General features: G+C 39.5%; 1 protein-coding gene across 1 annotated transcript in view; it reads right to left on the minus strand.

The window, feature by feature from the left end:
- Positions 1 to 21,496, minus strand: part of FGF14 (fibroblast growth factor 14) — a 421,172-nt gene continuing 399,676 nt past the window's right edge. The window contains exons 4-5 of the mRNA XM_009333339.1: positions 3,431 to 3,629; positions 1 to 837 (exon numbers count right to left, since the gene is read on the minus strand). Of these exons, the coding sequence (XP_009331614.1) occupies positions 701 to 837; positions 3,431 to 3,629 (336 nt within the window). The 3' untranslated portion in view covers positions 1 to 700. The remainder of the gene's footprint in view (positions 838 to 3,430; positions 3,630 to 21,496) is intronic.

Below are 21,496 nucleotides of genomic sequence, written 5' to 3' on the forward strand. Positions count from 1 at the left end.
CAACAGCAGCAGCACAGTATCTGTTACTAAAGAGTATTCACATTTAATCAATATTGTAAGCCAGAGACAACAATCCTATTCTTTATAGATATAATTTGTAATAATAGATTTTTGAAGGCTTCCTGATTCCCTGATTGCTTTCAAAACTAAGCCACCGGCAACACTTAAGTTATAGAGAAACACAATCCCTGCAAAAGGTCACAGACAGTAGAGCGAGCAGCCTTATAAAAAAGGGAAGAAGAGAAATCCATAATAGCACAGGTTTACAGCATCTAACTAGAAATTACTTGATTATTTGTGTGCTACAAAATAGAACTTAAACACATGGATTTTGCTGAAACTGGACTCAAAAAGGGATTATGGGCAATTGTCAGCAGGCAAGGTATCAAGTGTACTTGTGAAGTATGTCATTCACATGAAGTGTCACAGTCACAGAAAAGATATTAAAAAGGCATTCCAATATCTGGTAGGGCATTCCATGGTCTGAGTTTAGCTGGTTCATCCAGGTGTCTTCTTGTTGTGGGTGGAGCTACATGTTGAGATTTATCCGCTTGCAACAACTCAGTTCAGAAACAGCAACGGGCAAGTCTGTGACTTGCCACAAGCTGATCCACAGACACTGCAGAGGGGAAGTCTGGCAAGGATAAATCGCTCAACTGTGCTCGGGACTCAGTAAGTCACAACACCTGTGAGGATCTGGCTATGTCGTCTTACTCTTGTTAATTGGTTTGCCGCCATTCATTATTGCAGATGCACTTGTGCTTTTACTTGGAGTTACCCCAGCCTTTGGCACTGTTTCTCCAATATCATGCAAAGATGGTTCTCGATACATGGCCACTGCAGGGAGAAAAGAGAAAAGGAGAGAGGTTATTGAGAATGTATCTCATTTAAAGCTCATCTCAAATGGGATTAATTTTCTGCAATCACTGATATTGTAATATTATCCATGTTCCTCTTGCATGTGAGGGAAACTATTTACATTGACAGACACTTGTTTTGCATGACTGATAGCTTTGCTTGACCCTCCAAATTTCTCACTTCTTCCGTATCTGACTTAAAAACACTGTAGGAAACTGTATGCTTGCTTGTTTAATGGAAACTATAGAAGCCTTGGAAATGAAAAACTACTGTTCTGTCTTTGCATGAGGCAGACACACGAAAATGTACATATATAGATACACATATGTGTGTATATATATACACACACTCCTTAAGTATATATTCTGCAAGTTTTTAAAAGTAAAATATGATGAGATAAGACAGACGGTGTTTACAAATGCGATCATACGATACAGTTGTCTAGACTTAAGTGTTCTTTTTTAGTCCTACGTTGCAAGACTAGGCTTGGGTCCAGTTCTACAAAGTTATTTGTACATCTGTCTCCCAAATCTGAGGAGCTTGGCCATGATCTCTTCAGATGTGTACTGAAGAAATGTCCAGGACAGTGCTGCGGAGAGTACACAAGAGGTTTGGTTTTTTTTTCTTCCTCCTTTCCAAAAATGTATGCAGTAGCCACTGATCTCCACTGAATGTAGAAGTGCAGAAAACTCCAAATTAAACTATTAACTGAATTCTTAGAGGAATTAAAATTTTGCCCCTGGGTTTCAGTCCCTATCTAAACACTTTAAATCCTTTGAGGAAAAGACGTGTTCCATTACACAGTTTCAGCATTAAGCTCCCTTAATGATTTATGCTCTTGGATAATTCAGTTTCATTTTCCATGCCACTGAATCAGGTAATATTTCCACTTATACCTAACTTCACTAGCATTTATTTATATCAGAGCAATGTTAAAAGAGATGTCAAAGGAATTAATCATCACACTATGATTTCAGGACTGGCTGTGTGCAGCCATAGAGAGCACAATCCCTTCATCCCTTGTCTAATTAGAGTAGGAGGCAGGAGCATCAAAGTACTGACCTTGATCTTCAATGGTGTGAAGTTTCATAATAAATATGAAGAGCCCCATAGCGTCATTAACTAATCAAATACTTGTTCTAACATTTCCAATGACATAATCTAAATCCTTTTATGGCTTCTGAAAGTCTGAAATTAAATGTCTTCTCTAGAGTACATAAGGCTGGTTATGATCTATGTCTTCAGAGTGCCCCCATGACTGTGTTTAGGACACTTTGCTGATTAATTAAAAGAGCTTGATGAAATAACACCGTGACCTACAAAAATATTAAATTGAATAACATGAGATGGAACTATAAAATAAAGAATTATGTAGCAGAGCTGTCATATTTGATGACTCTCATGGGCAATGTAAAGCAAATTATTTCTAGGCCTTGTCTAAGCTATTTTGATAGAGTCTGACCATCCAAACATTAATGAAAAAAGTCACTTCTTTCCTAATCAATATGAATTGATGTTGCTTTTAAAAATGCACTGGCTTTCCCTCCCTACAATTCTTATAATTTAATATAAAGGGATTGACAGATAAAGTGTCAATATTGTTGAGAGGTCATGAAAATACTGTAAGCTTTTGCAAGATGAGGAAAGCACGACCGCATCAACCCGAGTTCAAATATGAAGTTAAAACATAGGATTATTCAGATTCTTTCCTTATGATGAAACTCTAAAACATTTAACAAACTGATCCTTTAATCAAAAATTTTAAGTTAAAATGTTAAAAGAAATGGGACTGCTAACTAAAGCATTACTCAGGTCTGTGTTTTCAGATGTTAAGTAATGAGATAATTTTCAGAATGACTGAGGCTATGTGTAGCAATAATATCAATGAAATCTGTAGTGCCATCAGGACAAGAAGCAAAAACCAGCATATGTTTATAAAGGCCTGCAGAATACACAGGATAACCCCAAAGTTCCAAGATAAAAATAAATGTGTTTTTCAGAGAATGTGTGACATCATTTTAGTGTGTAAGGTTAGTACGACTTTTATTTGCTTCTGTCTTGGTCTAAAGGCCAACTTACACAAGTTACGTGCATTACATCAGCTGGCTAAGTAATACAGTATGATTTATTTTATGGAGAGACCTTTGTGTTTCGTGTTAGAAAGCTTTTACTTTGAAATGCTGACATTTCATTAATTCCCTTTATAACTCCCAATTATCCTACAATATCCATTATTTCATTCTGCTTAATGAAAGGACTATTTTCTCACTGCAACACTCACAACAGCTTTTGTCCCTACCGAGAAAGTATTTTAAAAACAGCACAATGCACTTCCACAAAAGATTTCTTTTCTTGCAAAATGACCTCTTAATCCCTGGAAAAAATGTTTTTACATATGCTCTTTCTAGCATCACTATGCCGAAGCACAAAATCGCTCCATGAATCCTGGGGACTGTCATTTGAATGGCCCCTGTCCGGGGCACGCACATTCACAAAGGGTATTTTAGAAACCATTCCCTCTTCTTCTTGTGAGATTTGTAGGAGGATCTGCCAACGATGGACTGAACCTCACCTTCCAATGGCTTGGGTAGAAAATGAGCTGCTGGTTTTGTTTTCTTCACTCTGTTTCCTTTCATGACCTGCCCTTCTTTGTTCAGCCCCAAGAACCAGGCCCTCCCGGACTCCTGTTGTCTGTAGAGCATGGATGAGTAGATTACATAATAATTTTCAAAAACAGACTCCTTGAATTTGCACTCCGGTGTAAAAAGTTCCTGTGGGAGGAAAAGTAAATGTTAAATGATATCTCTAAAGTGCGGCCTCTGTTTTGTTAACTTACAAATACCTCTTGATAAGTTTAATATACGACTTATAATAAGGTACTGCTTCGAGACCAGGAGATGTGTCTTCCTCTAGATGACTTCCAGGTGAAGGTATTTCACCTCCCATGGATGCCTCAGTTTTCCCATCTGTGCAACAGGGATAGTATATTTTCAAAGTAGAGAGGAAGCGACACAGGCATAAAAATACAGGCATAATTATTATTGTGCTTATTTTTCTGTTAGGATATCCTTGTAAAGATTAAGAAAGTCTATACTAAAATAGCATTAATGAGAAAACAGTTGTTCTGTTTTAAAATACTAAATGCAACAAACTCCCTCTATGATTTATAACAACTAATATTTGATGCTTAAAAAATGCTGCTACCAACATATTAAAATATATATCATTTCCTAGAGTCTGCATGGCCTGAAACACCACAGGAAAACACTATTTTGATGTACAAATTTCTGAACAAAGAAAAATAATTCCTACTGGCATCGTCAGCATTCATCCCAAAACTGGAATGCTTTTCAGAAGTCACATTCAGTAACAGGGCAGTTGTCCTAAACTCTTTACTAAGGTTAACCTAAGCATAAAATTCTGTAGCCCAGTAGCCAAATAATAATTTAAATATATATATTTTAATAACACAAGTAATAGTAACAAAATAAAGCGTGAACATATATTGAGACAAAGTTTACCAAAATCCTTTGAAAAAAAACTGGCAAGTTAATAAGCAAATAAAATTACATTTAAAATATCACGAGAAAATAGGATTCTGTATGAATGTGATTTTCTGTCTTTGGACCCATCTGCTGAAACATGTGGAGGATATGAGACATAAAGAGAGGAGGTAGATGTGGGAAGGTGGAAGGTAGCTTGCTAAGCTTTCAGAGCACAAAGTTCTCAGCCCTTAATGCTCTTTTTTATATTTCTTTCAGTTATCTTTCCCAAGAAATGAAAATCTAGAAATGTCATATATTTTCACATCTCCGTTCACAGTATTTTTCTTCCCCCCCCCCCCCTTTTTTTTTGCTCCTGGCCCCATGCAGTACTGAGTTAACGCTCAGCAGGTAACATGTTTTCAGGGTCTCTATGCCATCCCCAGCTGCCTATATATTGTAAGAATTTCACAGCTGTTTCTGTCACAGATTTCCTTTCTAGAAATCAAAGTCCTTAAAGACACAGTTCCCCATACCAGAAAGCACAGATGAAGTACTGTTCTGAATCTGCACTAAATGCCACTTAGTGCACAACCAAGTTCTCCTAATGTTATGGGGTACACGGTATTTGTATTGCCGTGGTAAGCAAAGCTGTCTTGACGGATACTAGGCATACCATTAGCTTTCTCAATTACGAAGTAACTTTTAATCTCAAACAAAAAGAATTAGTGTATTTTGTCCAGCAACAGACTAAAAGCAGTTGCTACAGCAGCTGGGAAATAATTTGTGAACCTGCTCTAAAATAGGTTGCTTTGTCTCTGTGAGCAGGTACACTTAGTGTCTATAGGTCACACTCATTTACAGGATGCAAAAAATATTCTCTGATGTGCGCAATGGCCATCTTTTTGCGCTACCACTTCTTTACCACCTATGTGCACAGCTGTATTTATATACACCTGCAGAAATACAAATACAGTCTGTACCAGAGGCACTGAAAACTAATGACAGGAAATACCTTAACTGCACGTTCTCCTTTGCCACGGGGCTTTTTCTATCTCTGTTCCAAGCCTTGAAGACATCTGTTGTTTGTGTTGCTCTCCTTTCTCCTCCACTGATTTCAAATCACAGTAGGGCTCAAGGAGACTCAAAATAAAACCAGAAGGCAGGGTGGCATGCTAGAGGGAATGCCTGTTAAAGCCTAGCACAAGCATTTGCATGCGAGTCATGTTCCTTGGCTGTTGAAACAGCAGATGCTAATCAGGAAATGCCTACACAGCTCTCCTTATTACCTGCTTCACTGCAAATGCTACCCCCTGTGTTCCCCTCTAAGTTTTACTTCCTTGTAAAGCTCAATTACCATAAACACTACTTCTTAGCCAATACCCACCTTTTGCTATAAACAAAAGCTGTTTGTCGTTCCATGCTCCTCCGTACTAGAGACGGTTGGCTGCCCGTAAACGCTGTTTGTGTGTTTTCCCAAACAATATCCATTACAATACTGAAACAAGATTCCTTCAAATCATATCCCACCTCTGAATCAGACCTGGCTCTTTCTCATTTCTTTGGCACATACAGTAGTGTTTCTGATAGTGCACAGCATATGAAGCGGTAGGTATTTACTCTACTAAGTCAAAAAAATGGATGATGTCAACACAATTACTTGGCTGCTCCTGGATGCTGACTGATAGACTGGAAAAACTGGCATCATTACTATTTTTTAGTTATGAAAAGCATAGTAATAGTCTGCTAATTTTTTCTGGCATACGAGGAAGAGCCAGACCTCAATACTGTATTCTGCCTGAAAGTACTGCAGCTATCCTACTCCAGATGTCTGGGTAGTGTAACAGCTTTGCATAGCTTTGCATTCACTCAGTATACTAGGATGCAATGCTGCCTGGGATAAACTCTCAGTCAAAAAGTCACTTAAATATGTGTTACATTAAAGCAGACTAATAGTTCCACCGATGTGGAGAGTATTCATGAATGAAAATTAGGCACCTGACGATGACTATGCTGAACTGCAGCCACCAGTTCCGCTGGGGAAAGAATTACTCAGAAAGGGACTTCCGAAATGCGCACCTTCCCTGGGGCTCAGGTGGAAACTGAATATTTCTAAGAGTGATGTCTAAAGCCTTGCCTCAGATACCATCTCAGCTGCTGAAAAGCTGTAAGCACCTATATTTTCTCCAGTAAAGCATCTGTGACACCTAAAATGCTGTTTCTGCATGTACCTAGGCCAAATCTAGATCCGTATACCTAAGACTCAACCCAGTAATAACTCTCAGAAAATGACTAACGTGCTTACAGCACTGACTTAAAAAAAATCATCCACAGCTGACCTTATTCAAATCCATTGCTGGAGGGAAAGGCAGTACAATGACATTTTATAAGAGAAACTCAATGGTGAGGGCACTCCCTTAGGCTACCTACCTATCGGTATCCAGCCTGAAGGAAATCAGATCTGCATCTGGCTGACATGAATCATTTAGATCTTCCCTGCAAGAATGACTTTTTGGGTTTTGATCCCAGGACAGTCTTTACATTTTGTATTAGGAAGTGAATGAATAAATTGCAAAACTAGATATGACTTGCAAACAAGAACTTGTGCTCAGGATTTCTCTTCAAAGGTCAGTGCCCAGATTTAACCTGTAGTCTTATATAAAAGATGGTTTTCTCTTGTCAAAGCAACATTGCAAAAATAAAGTATATACGAGCTGCCAATTTCCAAAACCCCAGGAGTGGGTTTTGGCTGTAAACTGCAATCTGATACAGCTTCCTGGGTCCTAGAGAAGTGAAAGATGTATTAAATTTCACCGTGCTGAGAAGGATTTTCACTTGGATATTTTTGCCAGCTTCCTATCAAGCTTTTGCTTCATGTGAGTCCTATTTGGAGATATTTTCATTCTCCTGGTTGCTGTAGCGTTAGTATCACAACACACAGGTTGTGGGTTCAACCTCTTGGAATCAAAAAGTTCTGTCATTGGGGAGTTCTTAGTTTTGGGGTCCCCACCAGTGTGTTGCCAAAAATCAGCATTGTAGTATTACATCATAATAGTGGAGCCTTAGCTCACAGAGTCAGGTGGTGGAATCTACTTCCATTTAAGAACAAAACACAAATGAAATAAAGAAAAAAGAGCCATTATCCACCTCTCAAACTTAGGAGTGCCTGAATGAAGGAGCTCAGGTTACCTGTGTTGTCAACACAGAGATACAAGGATTGTTGGAAAGCAATTCAGATGACAACTGAGATGAATTCCCTATGAAGTAATGTCTTTCTGTCAGTCAGAGGCTGAAGTCTGACATGAGTTACGGTTGGACTTGATGATCTTAAAGGTCTTTTCCAACCTAAATGATTCTATGACTCTAAATGATTCTGTGATGAAGCTAGGCCTCCATGCTAATCAATAATATGGCACACTAGCAAAAGGCTACAGTTCAAAACCAAAGTACAGCAAACTTTACTGTCCTGCAAGTCATTGAGTCGATGAAAATATTTGAATGAGTTATCAGTGTAACTTCCAATTGCTGGGCTTTCATAATTTAGCCTGTTCAATTTAGCTAGCTTTAATGAAGTTGCACATATCCATTTATCCATTCATAGCCATGGTCTTTCACTTAAAATAATCCCCACAAAACATGGAGTTTCTCTACTACAGTTCTCAGAAAGAAGAAATAATTATGCAGCTATGGACAAGACACCTATGCTGCGAACCACAGAGTTGCAAAGTAAAACCTAGCATGACAACACAGCTAGCCATATAGCTTCTAGATATTGTTTCAAAATTGCATGAACACCCGCAATCTTAAACTATACCTCTGTTCAGTAAGTCAATCAATAATGAACTGTTGGGGCTGAACAAAAGGTAACCTTCCACTGCACACCATGAAGGAGAGCGTAAGACCACGGCTCCACCATGGTCATCAAAACAGGCAGATCCAAGGACAAGGGCTCCTAAAAAAGTTGCCTACCTACTCCTGACCCTTCAAACCTCTATAAATTTGCTTTTTATTCTGAAATATGGGAAAGGAGGGTATCGTTCTAGTTACAGCTCGCAGAAGTGACATAGGAAGCAGTCAGCTTCTTGAATGGTAGCCAGCAGCAAATAAGAAGGCAGTGGATTCCCCTGGAGATGGGCACAATGGGACTCATTCATCACACTAGGCAGCAAAAGCGCAGCTGCAGGCTGAACTAGCTACAGCTTCTCCTTGGTGCCAAGCAGAAAACACAACTGCAAGACAAACTCAAAGAGATTGCCAGGTGAGGAACAGCCAGCCTATTCAAGCACAGTAAAAAAACCTGATTACTGATCCTTTTCAGAAGTCAAGACCAGTTGAAAATAACCCTGGTTTAATACTATTTATTATTTGTACTTAGGTCATGACCTGGACTTAACTCCAGGTCATGGAACAGGATCTCAGTGCTTCGGAAGTACAGACCAAGTGGAGTCTGCCCGAAGTGAACAATTTTCAATCCAAATAGGGCTTGATACAGGGTATGAAAAACCCCAAACCATCCAAATAATGATATCAGCATGCTAGTAGTTGGTTATTGAACATTTTTTGTAGGAATGATGACAAAGGATTTTTAAGGAGAGACTGAAGAAAGACAACACTAGCTCTGTGGAGGCTTATGGGAGATTTCTGTGAAGTGAGAAAAGCAGCAGAGAGTTAGCACAAAGGTATTTTTGGGTTTAGAGGCTAGCAAGACAGGAATCAAAAGAAGGAAGTGACATTTTAATAGTGGATAGAAAGGTTGGAAATGACTCATGAAGAAGGGCCTTAAAATTGAAGAGAAGCAGTCTGTGTTTAATGAGGAGAAGGCACTCAAAAGAAAAGAGAAATACCGTTAAAACAATGAAGCTGGGAAATGAACTTTGTGGCAGACTTCTGAACGGAGATCGTGGGGGTAGCACTGTGTTTCTCAGTGCAGGAGGGGAGGATGCTGGAGTGATTGAGGTGTGAAATGATGAGATCCCAGAAAACAGCTGCAGTGCTGTAGAAGGGCAGAAGGCCCTATCAGAGACATATTTATGCAGCAAGACCAGTATGAGCTGGAGGCTTCACCTGCACATGAGAACTGGAAAATATCTGAACTGATATTTCTCTGACTTGCTGCACATTGTATTAGATCAGTTAGACTACCTTCTTACAGTACACCTATTTGACAAATGCTGGTGTAAGAGGATAAAAAAGAGTTACTCAAGATTTCCCATCCATAGCACCAACTTTTTCCAACTCTTAAGCTGGCCAAAAGGCTACAGCTCAAAATGATCTTGTTCAAGAGTTCCTCTTCAAATGGCAGAAAACCCAGCAACACATGGTTAGGTACTTTATGGATTAAAGAGAAATTGCTATTACGTTCCCTGTATGTTCAGAAGACATTTAGCTGATCTGGGCCTAAAAACCCTCTAATACAAACATCATTTTTAAATGTAAAAACAAGAACAACCAAAGTTGGCAGAATTTTCAATGTGCAAACTGGCTGAGTAAGACACTGAGAAACGGGAGGCTTTAGCTGCCATACTACAAACCTTGCTGTGACTTTACTAACAAAGCTTCAAAATAAAAAGCAGTAATAGCTGAATCTGCCATGATGCCCCATGAAAGCAATAAATGCTCAGAAGTCCGTTCATATACTTTCCACAGTCTTCAGACAGCACATTTCCTTAATAGACTACAACAGTCAGAGAACACCAATATTGGCTCTTCAGAGCTAGTGTTATTTCTGTCCTGTTTCTGTTCTGTTAGGTTCCTAACACGTGGACTTTAAAAAACAAACAAACAAACAAACAAAAACCCCCAAAACCCCACGGGACTTGATATAATGCAGATAAAAAACCAGGGATGATTCTTGCTGGTTAAAGAATCACTGAGAGTGCAGTAAGGATGTCAGTGTGTAAAAGCTAAACTTTCAGCCATAATTCCTTTCTCTCATTTTTTACTTTTTAAAAGACTCGAAGATGTGACTATCACTGCTTGTAAAGAAACAAAACACAACTTTTGACTAAATTTAGGCAAAAGTAAATGTAAATCAATGCTCTTGCAAATATTAGCACTTACTTAACTGGGATTCTAATTAGCAGGGATATGACTGGTATTATTAATAATGTAGCAATTCTTTTATTCATGTACGTTCACAAGCACCTAAAATAAGGTCATGAATAAAAGCCACATAGCATATATAAAGACAAAAGAATAAAAAACAGCTTGGACAGATTTCTGTGTTTTTAAGATGGTATTGATTGCAGCCTGAATTTGGCTTCATTTTCTGTCCAGATTGAAACAGAACATAAACCAGCTTGGATTACAAAAACTTCCTTGTTTCATAACAGAAAGGTTGCTTTTCTTACAACTAGCAGCTATGGCCATATTAAACTAGAATTGATTAAAGACGATAGTTTGTATGGAAGGCAGCGCACATACTGATCGCTTCCATAAACTTACCGTTTGCAAGACTAAACAATGATGTCAGACAAAAGCATATTTTAAATGATAACTGGAAGAATGATCCCAAATTACTACTTATATACGCTAGCCAGGAGAAGTCTTATATATCTCTCTCCCCATCCACATAGAAGTTAGTATTAGATCACAAGCAGTGCTCAGGTATTTATGTTCTTTTGATGGATACCTACAATTCAGAGTCATCAACTCAGTGGGACACGGCAGAAATAGAACAAAATTTCCTTGATATAAGCGTTTCTGATATATGTTATTTGAGGTTGTACAGTTCGAGTCCAAAAGTGAACTAATGTTTTTGAAATGAAGCCCATCATGCAGATCTGAATCATGACTCTCACATTAGGAGTGAGTGAATCAAGGTTGTTTAAATTCAAAAACATACGAAAGAAGGTTTGGGGGAGCAGCCTGGAAAAGGTTACTAATTTTTAAAACTGTCTTTATGGCATTTATGTGCCAAAACTAGAATACTTCAACAAAAGTTCAAGAGAAGAACTGCTAAAAAGTGTTGCCTCACCTTAATAAAAGAAGCAAAATGAATTTTAGAAATATTAGCGATAAGCCAAATTTGTAACTATGGGTTTAGAATGGGCTGCAGCCCACCGACAGCCATCACACGTTATAGCACGTGTTCAAGTATAATATCCTCCTTCATCCCCACAGACATATAAAGGAGGGTGAGGTTACTCTTCTGCTTCAGTCCCGCTCTGAACTTTCACAGAAGTCTGTATTTTTTGGCTTGAGTACATCCTTGGCTTTAAAGGAAATGCATCCAGAATCCTTGTACCAATGAAATGAGATATACTTTCTCCAAGAGCACAATCTCCTCCCCACCTAATTCTCAGCACCTAGCTTCCCTTAAGATTTAAATTTGCAGTAAAAATCTGCTGTAAGGCTTCATCTTAAACACCAACTATAACTCCGTGCTGTATCAACACAGAAAGACATCTTTTATTTCCTGTACAGCATCTGTGATTAAAGAAATCCAGCATCAATAAGAAAGGCACATGTCCCAAGGCATGATTAAGAGAAGTTGCGTGAGTTGTAGGGAATATTTTCTTCCACTACTGTTATGGGACGTTTCAGAGAAGAACATGAGTAAACCAGCCTATCCTTCCCGGTCGATTCCACTCAGAACAGCCATAATTCATCAGCTTGTAGACAGCACCAGGTTCTCAGCTAGAAAAGGTCAGTGCCAAAGGAAAAATGGGACAGCACTAAATTAAGAGACTGAAAGGAAGGATTTAACAACATAGCTGTAGAAACAAATCACGATGGGCTGGGGAAGAAATTCTCATCCAGTTGCCCATCAATCCACTGTTCTGTCCCTGGATGAATAATGTAGGAGGAATACAGAATACTCTCTGATATAGACCGAACTTTTCCAAATGACAGTGGAATTTTTTGACACAATTTTATCCAGACACTTACAGTCATTACTGTAGACAACCTTCTGTAATCCAAATGCCTCAATACAAACTATCAAGAAAAGAAGCAAAATAGTTATTAAAATGACGAAGTACCAAAAAAAGAACCAAGGAGGATGACTTTTTCTTACCATTTACCACTAATGAAATCTTTGCTCCTCTGCAATACACTGAAATGTTGGATAAAGAAAACTGGTTCCGGTTTTTGCCACTGCATGACTGGTATATTAGCGTTAATTAGCTACTATTGTGCAATGTCAGATGGGATGGTATATTTTCATATATATGGTGCTGTTACACAGTGTTTGCAGACCTCCCTGAGTATGATAGTATGACATGTCCATAACTGTCTACAAATGCAAAAGTAAACATAAATAGATGCAAATTCAGAGGTATTTTGTAAGGTATACTTTAGATTCTTTCAGTTCTACATGTTCCTTCCAAAAGATGTGTGAATTTATGAAAGTTTTAAATGGGTGTCATTTACAAGCTGAGAAGCTAGAAAAAGTTGCAAAAACACTCAAGTTATAAGAAGTGGCCTACTTTAGTGTACTCTTTTTTATTTCTTTTTTCTTTACAGCTGTGAGCTTGTTTTTCTGCTTGCAGCCTTCTTTTATGACCTCTCAGTGCATGAATTATACTGCCTAAAGAATCAAGTATTATAAAAGACAAGGGCTAGAATGAATAAAAGTCAATTAGGGTAGGTCAATTATATGAACTTCTTGCTAATGCCTCTGTCATCCTTTTGCTGTTTTACGCTGGGTGTTCATAAGAAAAACATGAGAGGCAAACCCAGAGGAACCTCAGTCTGAGGAAACTAATGCAAGGCAAAAGCATTCTGTAACGAATGTAATTAATTCCCTGAGAAAATGCACTAGCTAAGTCTTCTCTTAGTTTCATAACTCAAATGAGCTGCAGTTGACTACTGAAGGCTGGGAAGCAAAGGGAACAGGGACCACTTTCAGATGTTTTTTACTTAACTCTTGTTATACAGCAAATACATATTTTAGAAGAAAACCAGCAATTCTTTGCTTCTTTCACTGTGCATCTTTGCCCAACTTTGTCCTTCAGCCGCGGAAGCACTGCTGTAAGTGTTCAACAGGTTTTCCCCATTTCCTTCCAAAGCAGCTTTCGCATATGAAGACAAAGGGCCCTAAAGCCATTCTCTGTTCTCCTTCCTCCTCTCCTTTTCCAATGAGAAGGTAGAAAATGGTGGACGTCAAATCTTAAAGATGGCCAAAACCTGACAGGCTGACAGATTCTTAAATATTCTGTACTGTTTCCTGTTATGCATTTTCATTCTTTCATAGAGATGGATGTCTACAGCACTGTTTCACTTAAACATAGAACGTCAATGCACATATGATGGGACACGCAACGGAGTGCTGCCCACCACATAATGTCTATCCAGAAAAGGTAACACAGGAGCAAAGTTGCCTGTCCTGAAATAAATTAATATAAACAAAAATCCTAAGTTTCTTGCTAGTATTTTGAAATGCAAGTGCAGAAAATATTTTTATATATATAGCTCATGCAAATAGTAATTTTCTCTAAAAAAGTCTCTTTTCACTTAATATATTTCAGTTCATCCAGAGATCTAAAAGTATTTTCCTGCTATTTAATTTTCACAGCATCTACATTACTGTTACTTCAAGTATCCATTATCAGAAGAACCTTAAAATACAGAGATTCACACACAAACATTCAAAAGCTGTATAGTGAATCAATACCAAAGACAAAAGAAAACCCATTCTGTCTCCCGTTTTAACTAAACAAATAATGGGATATAAAATGTCAGCCACTAAAAGGTATTTTTGGAATGGCATCACACTTAACCAGTCAGAAGTGACAAAAGGAAACAAGTCAGACACTTTTGCATATATCATTACATGTTAAAAAAGCAGAAATTTAATGTATCTCATTACATGGGAGATGATTACGTGCAACGCCTAACACACACTCAGCAGTGACACTTGGTTTTGTTATGGATGGGTAACAGCAGTATGATTATGGATACATCCTGATGCTCAGATAAAAATCCTCTTTTAGCAACAAGCTTATAAAGGTTGATTATGAACAATGTGAATATACAGATGTCTGGCAAAACCCATAAAGGTATAAAAGCAGAGTGCTAGCAAAGGATTAGGGCTTTTTATTTGCCTCAGTGTTACAAAACGCATTGCAGAACTGAAACAAATAATTGGAAATAGTTTTACCAAATAGCGTTCATAACAACAATAAACAAAGGCAAGATTTTTATCCATAGCTGCTGGCAACTGAGTGATAATCAATGCCGCTACTTGCTCAAGGTGTCAGAAATCTGACAATTTCCCACAAAATCAGTTAGCCCCTTGCTCTCAAGCCTCTACCTAACTCACTGTCTATTATAGCATATTCCTATAGCTGTCCTGTGGAAAGTCAAAGCTTAATATTGTGTGGATAACAACATATTGATCCTGGAGCAGCTTCCATCTGTTCATGAACAACCCTGGTGAATAATGAGATCTACAAATATCCAACTTTTAACCCTTCTAATCTGCACCTGAGGAATGCAGATTGCAAAAGAAAAAAAAAATCACCTTTTTTTTTTGGCATCTACAGTACTTGAATGGGAGGACTGACCTCTCTATATCCTATTGCTTTCCAGCAGAATTCATTATACCATAGCACATACACAACAGTTTTTGCAAAGAGGCTCAGCTATGGTGAATACATTTCAAAGAAAGCAATGAGGTTTCACTCAAGATTACCGTTGCTTTTACTGCTGCTTGGAAGTGAATTTACATCACCTATGTTCTGAGAAATGGAGGATCTTCCTCTTTGCCAGCATGCCATTAAAAATGCATATCTATTGACTTGAGTGGCTAATTGCAAAGATAAACTGAGCTAGAAAACATATATTACTATCGAACTGTGTATAAAAACAATTGGAGGCATATGATCAGGGTCAAAACTATAACCTACTCAAAAGAGTAAGTTGCTCTGTAACCGACCTTTGACTGGCAAAGGAAACACAATCAATACACATATTAAGGTATTCCCTACTACATCATCTGTAAGAAGCAGGAGCAAACTTCTGAATGCAAAGAAAAGATTGTTTTAAGGTCTTACAAACCGCCTATTGATTTCTAAAGCAAAAAGCATAAAGGTGAAAATATCAGGTATTTTGATTTCTAAGTCTGTTGGAAACACAATTCACTGGTTCACCAAAGCTGAGGACAGTTTTTCATGTTTCTTTCACAAGAAAGGTGTGCGTCAAGCCATACGGCACACACATGCTGAACTGCAAGGGATAATTCAGAAAGGCTGAAAACAGGCTGAACTTTAGCCAGTGACTTGGTTACCTGCAGCTGATGCCTGATGATGCCTCTTGGTCTCAGTTGCCTTGTCAGAGAGCAATTACTTTACCTGTGGGTTATGAGCACTAATTTATCACTTAGTCCCTGGCTCTGTAGACCCCAGCGGTCTTTGATAACTCACATAACTTTCCTCTTACACCATTTTCCATTGCTTATAATTTACCTGAAGAGCTTTGGGGTTGTTTCCTGTATTAAAACTCCTGTTTTCCCCTTAGCCATGGCAGTGAGCCTATGCTCAAGACTGTGCCTATGCCGAGGCATTATTTCTTGTGGCCAGAATACCCTCCTCAACCTTTGTGCCCACATGCTGGCTCCAGCTCCAGCCAGGGTCTTTTCCCCAAGCAGGGAAATTCAGACAGGAGGATGCACACACTCACTCATACTCATATCCTCTCACCCTACAAACTTAATTCTAAACTTCTGTGTTGTGGCCAAAGGCAATGGAGATGTATCCCTAGGTTACCTGCCCACAGAAGAAGATCACCAAAATTTTTGTACTTGGTTTTCAGATGATATTCCTTTCTGTCATTCCTCCCCACTGGTTCTTTTATGTTCTTTTTTGTTAATGTGTTTTTACATGGCTGTCTTCTTTTCTATATGTGCCCAGGTCTCACAGATATTAAGAAAACCCACCAAAGCAAAATAAAACAAAACAACAGAATCAAAAAACATCTAGCAAGTTTGTTATTTTGAGAGAAGCTTGGAGCAGAAAAAAAGAAAATAATCTCAGCAAGGAAAAGAAAAAGGTGTCCCATCACTAAACCATGCCTTAATTCCTCCAGAGCAAAGTTCCTTGTAATTACTTTTCCTAAATATGCAAACTAATTCATTGACTGTCGTCACATTGTCAAGCACTGCCTACGCTTTTGTAAGATTGTGCCTCCTTGCTTACAAGATTGTGGGATTTTTTGTATTTCATAGAATCATAGAATCATTAAGGTTGGAAAAGACCTCTAAGATCATCAAGTCCAACCGTCGACCCAACACCACCATGCCCACTGAACCATGTCCCTAAGCACCACATCTACACGTCTTTTAAATACTTCCAGGGATGGTGACTCAACCACTTCCCTGGGCAGCCTCTTCCAATGTTTAACCACTCTTTCAGTAAAGACATTTTTCCTCATGTCCAATCTAAACCTCCCCTGGCGCAACTTGAGGCCATTTCCTCTCGTCCTATTGCTTGTTACTTGGGAGAAGAGACTGACACCCACCTCGCTACAACCTCCTTTCAGGTAGTTGTAGAGAGCGATGAGGTCTCCCCTCAGCCTCCTTTTCTCCAGGCTAAACAACCCCAGTTCCCTCAGCCGCTCCTCAGAAGACTTGTGCTCCAGACCCCTCACCAGCCTCGTTGCCCTTCTCTGGACATGCTCCAGCACCCCGACGTCCTTCTTGTAGTGAGGGGCCCAAAACTGAACACAGTATTCGAGGTGCGGCCTCACCAGTGCCGAGTACAGGGGCACGATCACTTCCCTGCTCCTGCTGGCCACACTATTTCTGATACAGGCCAGGATGCCATTGGCCTTCTTGGCCGCCTGGGCACACTGCCGGCTCATGTTCAGCCAGCTGTCAACCAGCACCCCCAGGTCCTTTTCTGACAGGCAAAGGATGATGTTGATCTACATTCCATTTTTCTTGTCCATTTCCTTCAAGTCTTTCAAGAACCTTTTGAACTGCATTTTCTCTTTCGTTCTCCCACAATAATCAAACCATCAGCATATACAAAATGTTGCTACAGGCCATACAAACTCCTTTTTCCTGAGAATGTCACAATGATCACACACCTGTTTCCATGCCCACATATGCTGAGGAATGTATCTGTTTACCTTGAGCTTCAACTGACATCAAATAGGGCAAAGATTTGACATCCTGCTTATACTTTCATCCTTTGAGCTATAAACACACAACTCCCTTATCCTCAGCTTTATCTGGGTTTCCAGTTTCTCCCACTGTGTCCCAAAGGCATTGCACAGCATGCATTCGTGAAATGTATCAAGACTGCATATACGTTTTGCTCTTATACCTATTGAACTAATCATAACTGAATTTGGTCCTCATGCTTTTATAAATACAGAAATAGAGATGGATGTGTTCTTTTTCCCCTGAAAATTCCATGTGCTGCTGCCTTTGCATAGTCAACAGGTGATTTTTTTTTCTTGCTGTTCATAATTCCTTACAAAACATGATTTTCAACTACATCATCATCAAAAGGAAAGTTAAAACAAGCAGACTTGAAACAGGCAACCAGAAAAGGAGACATGGGATTTGTTGGATTTTTTTTTCTTTTTTTTTTTTTTTCTTTTTTTCACAAAAGCATTTGCATCTCTTTAGAGGAGGCAAGGGGTGAAAGATAAACACCATGCATATGATTCACAAATATATTTCACCATATGGAAGGAAAGATGGACCAGAGAAAAGGGGACTTATTTTTCCTGTTCTGCAGTATTTTTTAATTTCTTTTCAATAGAGTTGAAATACATCTCTCATTTGCAGAAAATATGACAACACAAGATGTCATTCAATACATGCATTCAATACCTAAATAAAATACCGTACAGGATCTCGAGAATGAAGGAATCAACTGTGTATATCTGCATAATAGAAAATACGTTTCTTCCATATGGAACCAGAATACATTAAATATTGCGGTAGCCTTTAACTCGGAGGTTTGGATACACGAGCCCCACTGAAGAGGCAAGCAAATACAACTTTTCGACTGGGACTGAAGCAGTTGGTTAGACTCAGTGAATGTCAGGGCTGATCTCGCCTGTCCTGACTCACAACGGCCCAGAGGGACTGCCGGACTACCGCATCTGTAACCATGCCCTCTGCCGCACTGGCACACCCCTTACAACAACAAGGGGCAAGCCTGCAGAAGTGGCTATTTCCGCAGTGGAATAAAGTGTACATGAGAAACGCGCTTTCTGTGTCCATGATCCCCAAGTGCCGAAGTAAGGATTTGTGGAAGAACAGATGAAAGATTGGACAAAGGCAGGGAGCTTTGACTGCAATAAATGGAAGATTTTCCAAACTATTTTCTGTGTTACGCTGCCTTGTTTTCTTTCTTCTTCTCCTTCTTTTAAAAAAAAAAAATTAAGGGAAATTTAGCTGTGAGTTTTAACCTGTCATCAGTGGTATTTCCTCAGGACTTTATTTGTGCCACTTCCATTCCTTTGCAAGGATTTTTGATAGCTACTGAAAAAAACAGTGAGTTTAGGGACTATTACCTATTATTCTGTTCAAACATCTGATTTCTATAATGGGTTGAGTATAGAGATGTGGGAAAATAACAGTAAGCAGACCAAGTCTGCTCATAGAGGGTTGGAGCTGCTGTATTTCACGCATCAAAATTGAGATTGCAGAGGCATTATAGGAGAAACCAGCCAACAGAACATGCAATTGAAAGTATAAAACTTACAGCAGGTGACACCCCCTCTTCTTCTGCCTCTCTAGTTTGTCTGTCAGGTCTTTTTAATTATTTGTACTTTTGGCCTAACTAAAAGCAATGAAACAAGGAAAAAAAAAAAAAAAGCCAAAACATCTATCTGTTTTGGAAATGTGAGTAACTTTCTACTACATACTTTACAATATTTTAGTACAGATATAACACTTGGCTAATCCAGGGTTAATTCTTTATACACTGAAGGTGTCAAACAGCTGGAAAAAAAGACAATTCTTATATGTTCTTGTTAACTAATTAACAATCATCTATCAGACCTTTTAGTGCTTAAAACAATATGACAGCAGCAATTGTGTTGGGTTTTTTGCAAACAGTCACACATACTCGTAATATTAAGTAAAAAATAAACTTTTCTTTTCAAATCCACATTTAAATGGAGATTGGTTTGTGGTACAATTTGTGTGGATTCCTGACAATGTAACACCTCTTTGGCATTTAAGACCCGGTCATCTTTACCGATACATCACCTTGCAGGTTCAGTATTTCACCAAGCATTCAGAGGCGCCAGCGGGAAGCACCAAGATATTCGGGAAATCTCAGGGTGCGGAGCAGGTAGTTTGACTGCCGGTAACAGGCTGTGAGGTTCCAAGTGAGCCTGCTCAGAGAAAGAAGAAACCCTCCTCTTCAGGTTGTGCGCCGATACGATGCTCTGTCAGCGATTAAAAGACGAGTGCTGCTGCTGGGAGCTGCCTCTGCATGTGTGCGTGCAGGTGTGTCACTTCTGTTACTTCTGGAAATCCATCAGCCTGCGAATTGAACTCTCCCAAGGAAAAAAGCAGCAATTAAAACAATGCTGCCGGCAAATATAAAATCAGAGGCGTGGGCTATATCTGCCTACACCAGTCACTACTTTCAAAGAATAAACTTGTATGAGATCAATAATTAGAAAACAGGGAGCCACCGTGAATCGCGTTCACAGTTTCTGCGGAGGTGCTCAGTCCCCAGCAGTCAGAAGAAAATGCTGTTTACATTGTGCATGATTTACACCAATAACAAGACTGGCATTTCACAAAAAGACAAACAGAAAACCTTTCTTCTTTTTTTTTTTTTTCATTTCTGTTAAGCTTTATATCTTCAAAGGTCTGTACTAGTAATTCCACCCACCATTGCCAGCAAATAGGTTGGAAAAGTCTTTGGAGTACATTTTATAGCTTGGAAAACCTGGGAAATTGAGATTAAAGGCAACATTCTTGAAGGCGGTCTCTGATTTTGAGATAATCGTGTTAACAGCAATACCTGGAGGCCAGACGTTCAGCTGTGCGGTGCTGGGCAGCCCCTGCTCCACTCTCAGCAGCCTTCTGAAAATCAGGCCAGGAATTTAGATGCCCAAAATATATAGCTATGGAAATCTACTCAGAGACAATCTTCCCCAAACTCACAAAATCAGTCCCATTTTTCAAGCCAGCTAAAATGCACTGCTTGCCAATGTTATGACTCCTCAGGAAGCCACAGGAGCGGACAGGGTCCTTTTCACCACAGGTTTTCACTCTTATGCCCGTGCTGTCCCATCTATACCTACTGCACAACACTCAACACAGAATTAGGTATTTTGCTATCTAACTTAAACCAGCCCACATTTAAACGCATATGCAGATCGAATGCAAAGCTTTTGTGGTTGCAAACCTATTTAGTGTGGAGGGAAAAGATTTTCCGCTGGTGTTTCAGTAGCATAAGTGTTTAAGGAAAAGGGAATCCACTAAATGAGTTTGGAGGACAAAATTTGCAAGCAGGAGAAATATGGAGAAATAGAAAACAGAAAAAAAAAATGGTCAGCACTTAGTCTGGGAAGACCTGGACAAATAGGAGGATTGGACATGGGGCAAAATTGTCTGATGAGACTAGAGAACTTCAGAGAAAAAGCAGTACAGATATTCGGCGGCTCAGTCATATGAATTGGAAGGAAAGTTCATATAGACTGACACACTGTGGATAAACAAACAGGTCCAGAAATATTGTTCATAGAAACAATATTTCCCGCAGGGGTCCATATCAGGACCAGTACTGTTTAATATCTTCATCAGTGACATAGAAGACAGTGGGATCGAGTGCACCCTCAGCAAGTTTGCAGACGACACCAAGCTGAGGGGTGCAGTTGACATGCCTGCGGGATGGGATGCCATCCAGAGGGACCTGGACAAGCTCGAGAATTGGGCCCGTGTGAACCTCATGAGGTTCAACAAGGCCAAGTGCGAGGTCCTGCACCTGGGTCGGGGCAATCCCTGGTATCAATACAGGCTGAGGGATGAAAGGATTGAGAGCAGCCCTGCCGAGAAGGACTTGGGGGTACTGGTGGATGAAAAGCTGGACATGAGCCAGCAATGTGCGCTCCCAGCCCAGAAGGCCAACCGTGTCCTGGGCTGCATCAAAAGAAGCGTGGCCAGCAGGTTGAGAGAGGCGATTCTGCCCCTCTACTCTGCTCTGGTGAGACCCCACCTGGAGTACTGCGTCCAG

Source organism: Pygoscelis adeliae, unplaced genomic scaffold (assembly GCF_000699105.1).
Source record: "Pygoscelis adeliae isolate BGI_AS28 unplaced genomic scaffold, ASM69910v1 Scaffold48, whole genome shotgun sequence".
Classification (NCBI taxonomy): Eukaryota; Metazoa; Chordata; class Aves; order Sphenisciformes; family Spheniscidae; genus Pygoscelis; species Pygoscelis adeliae.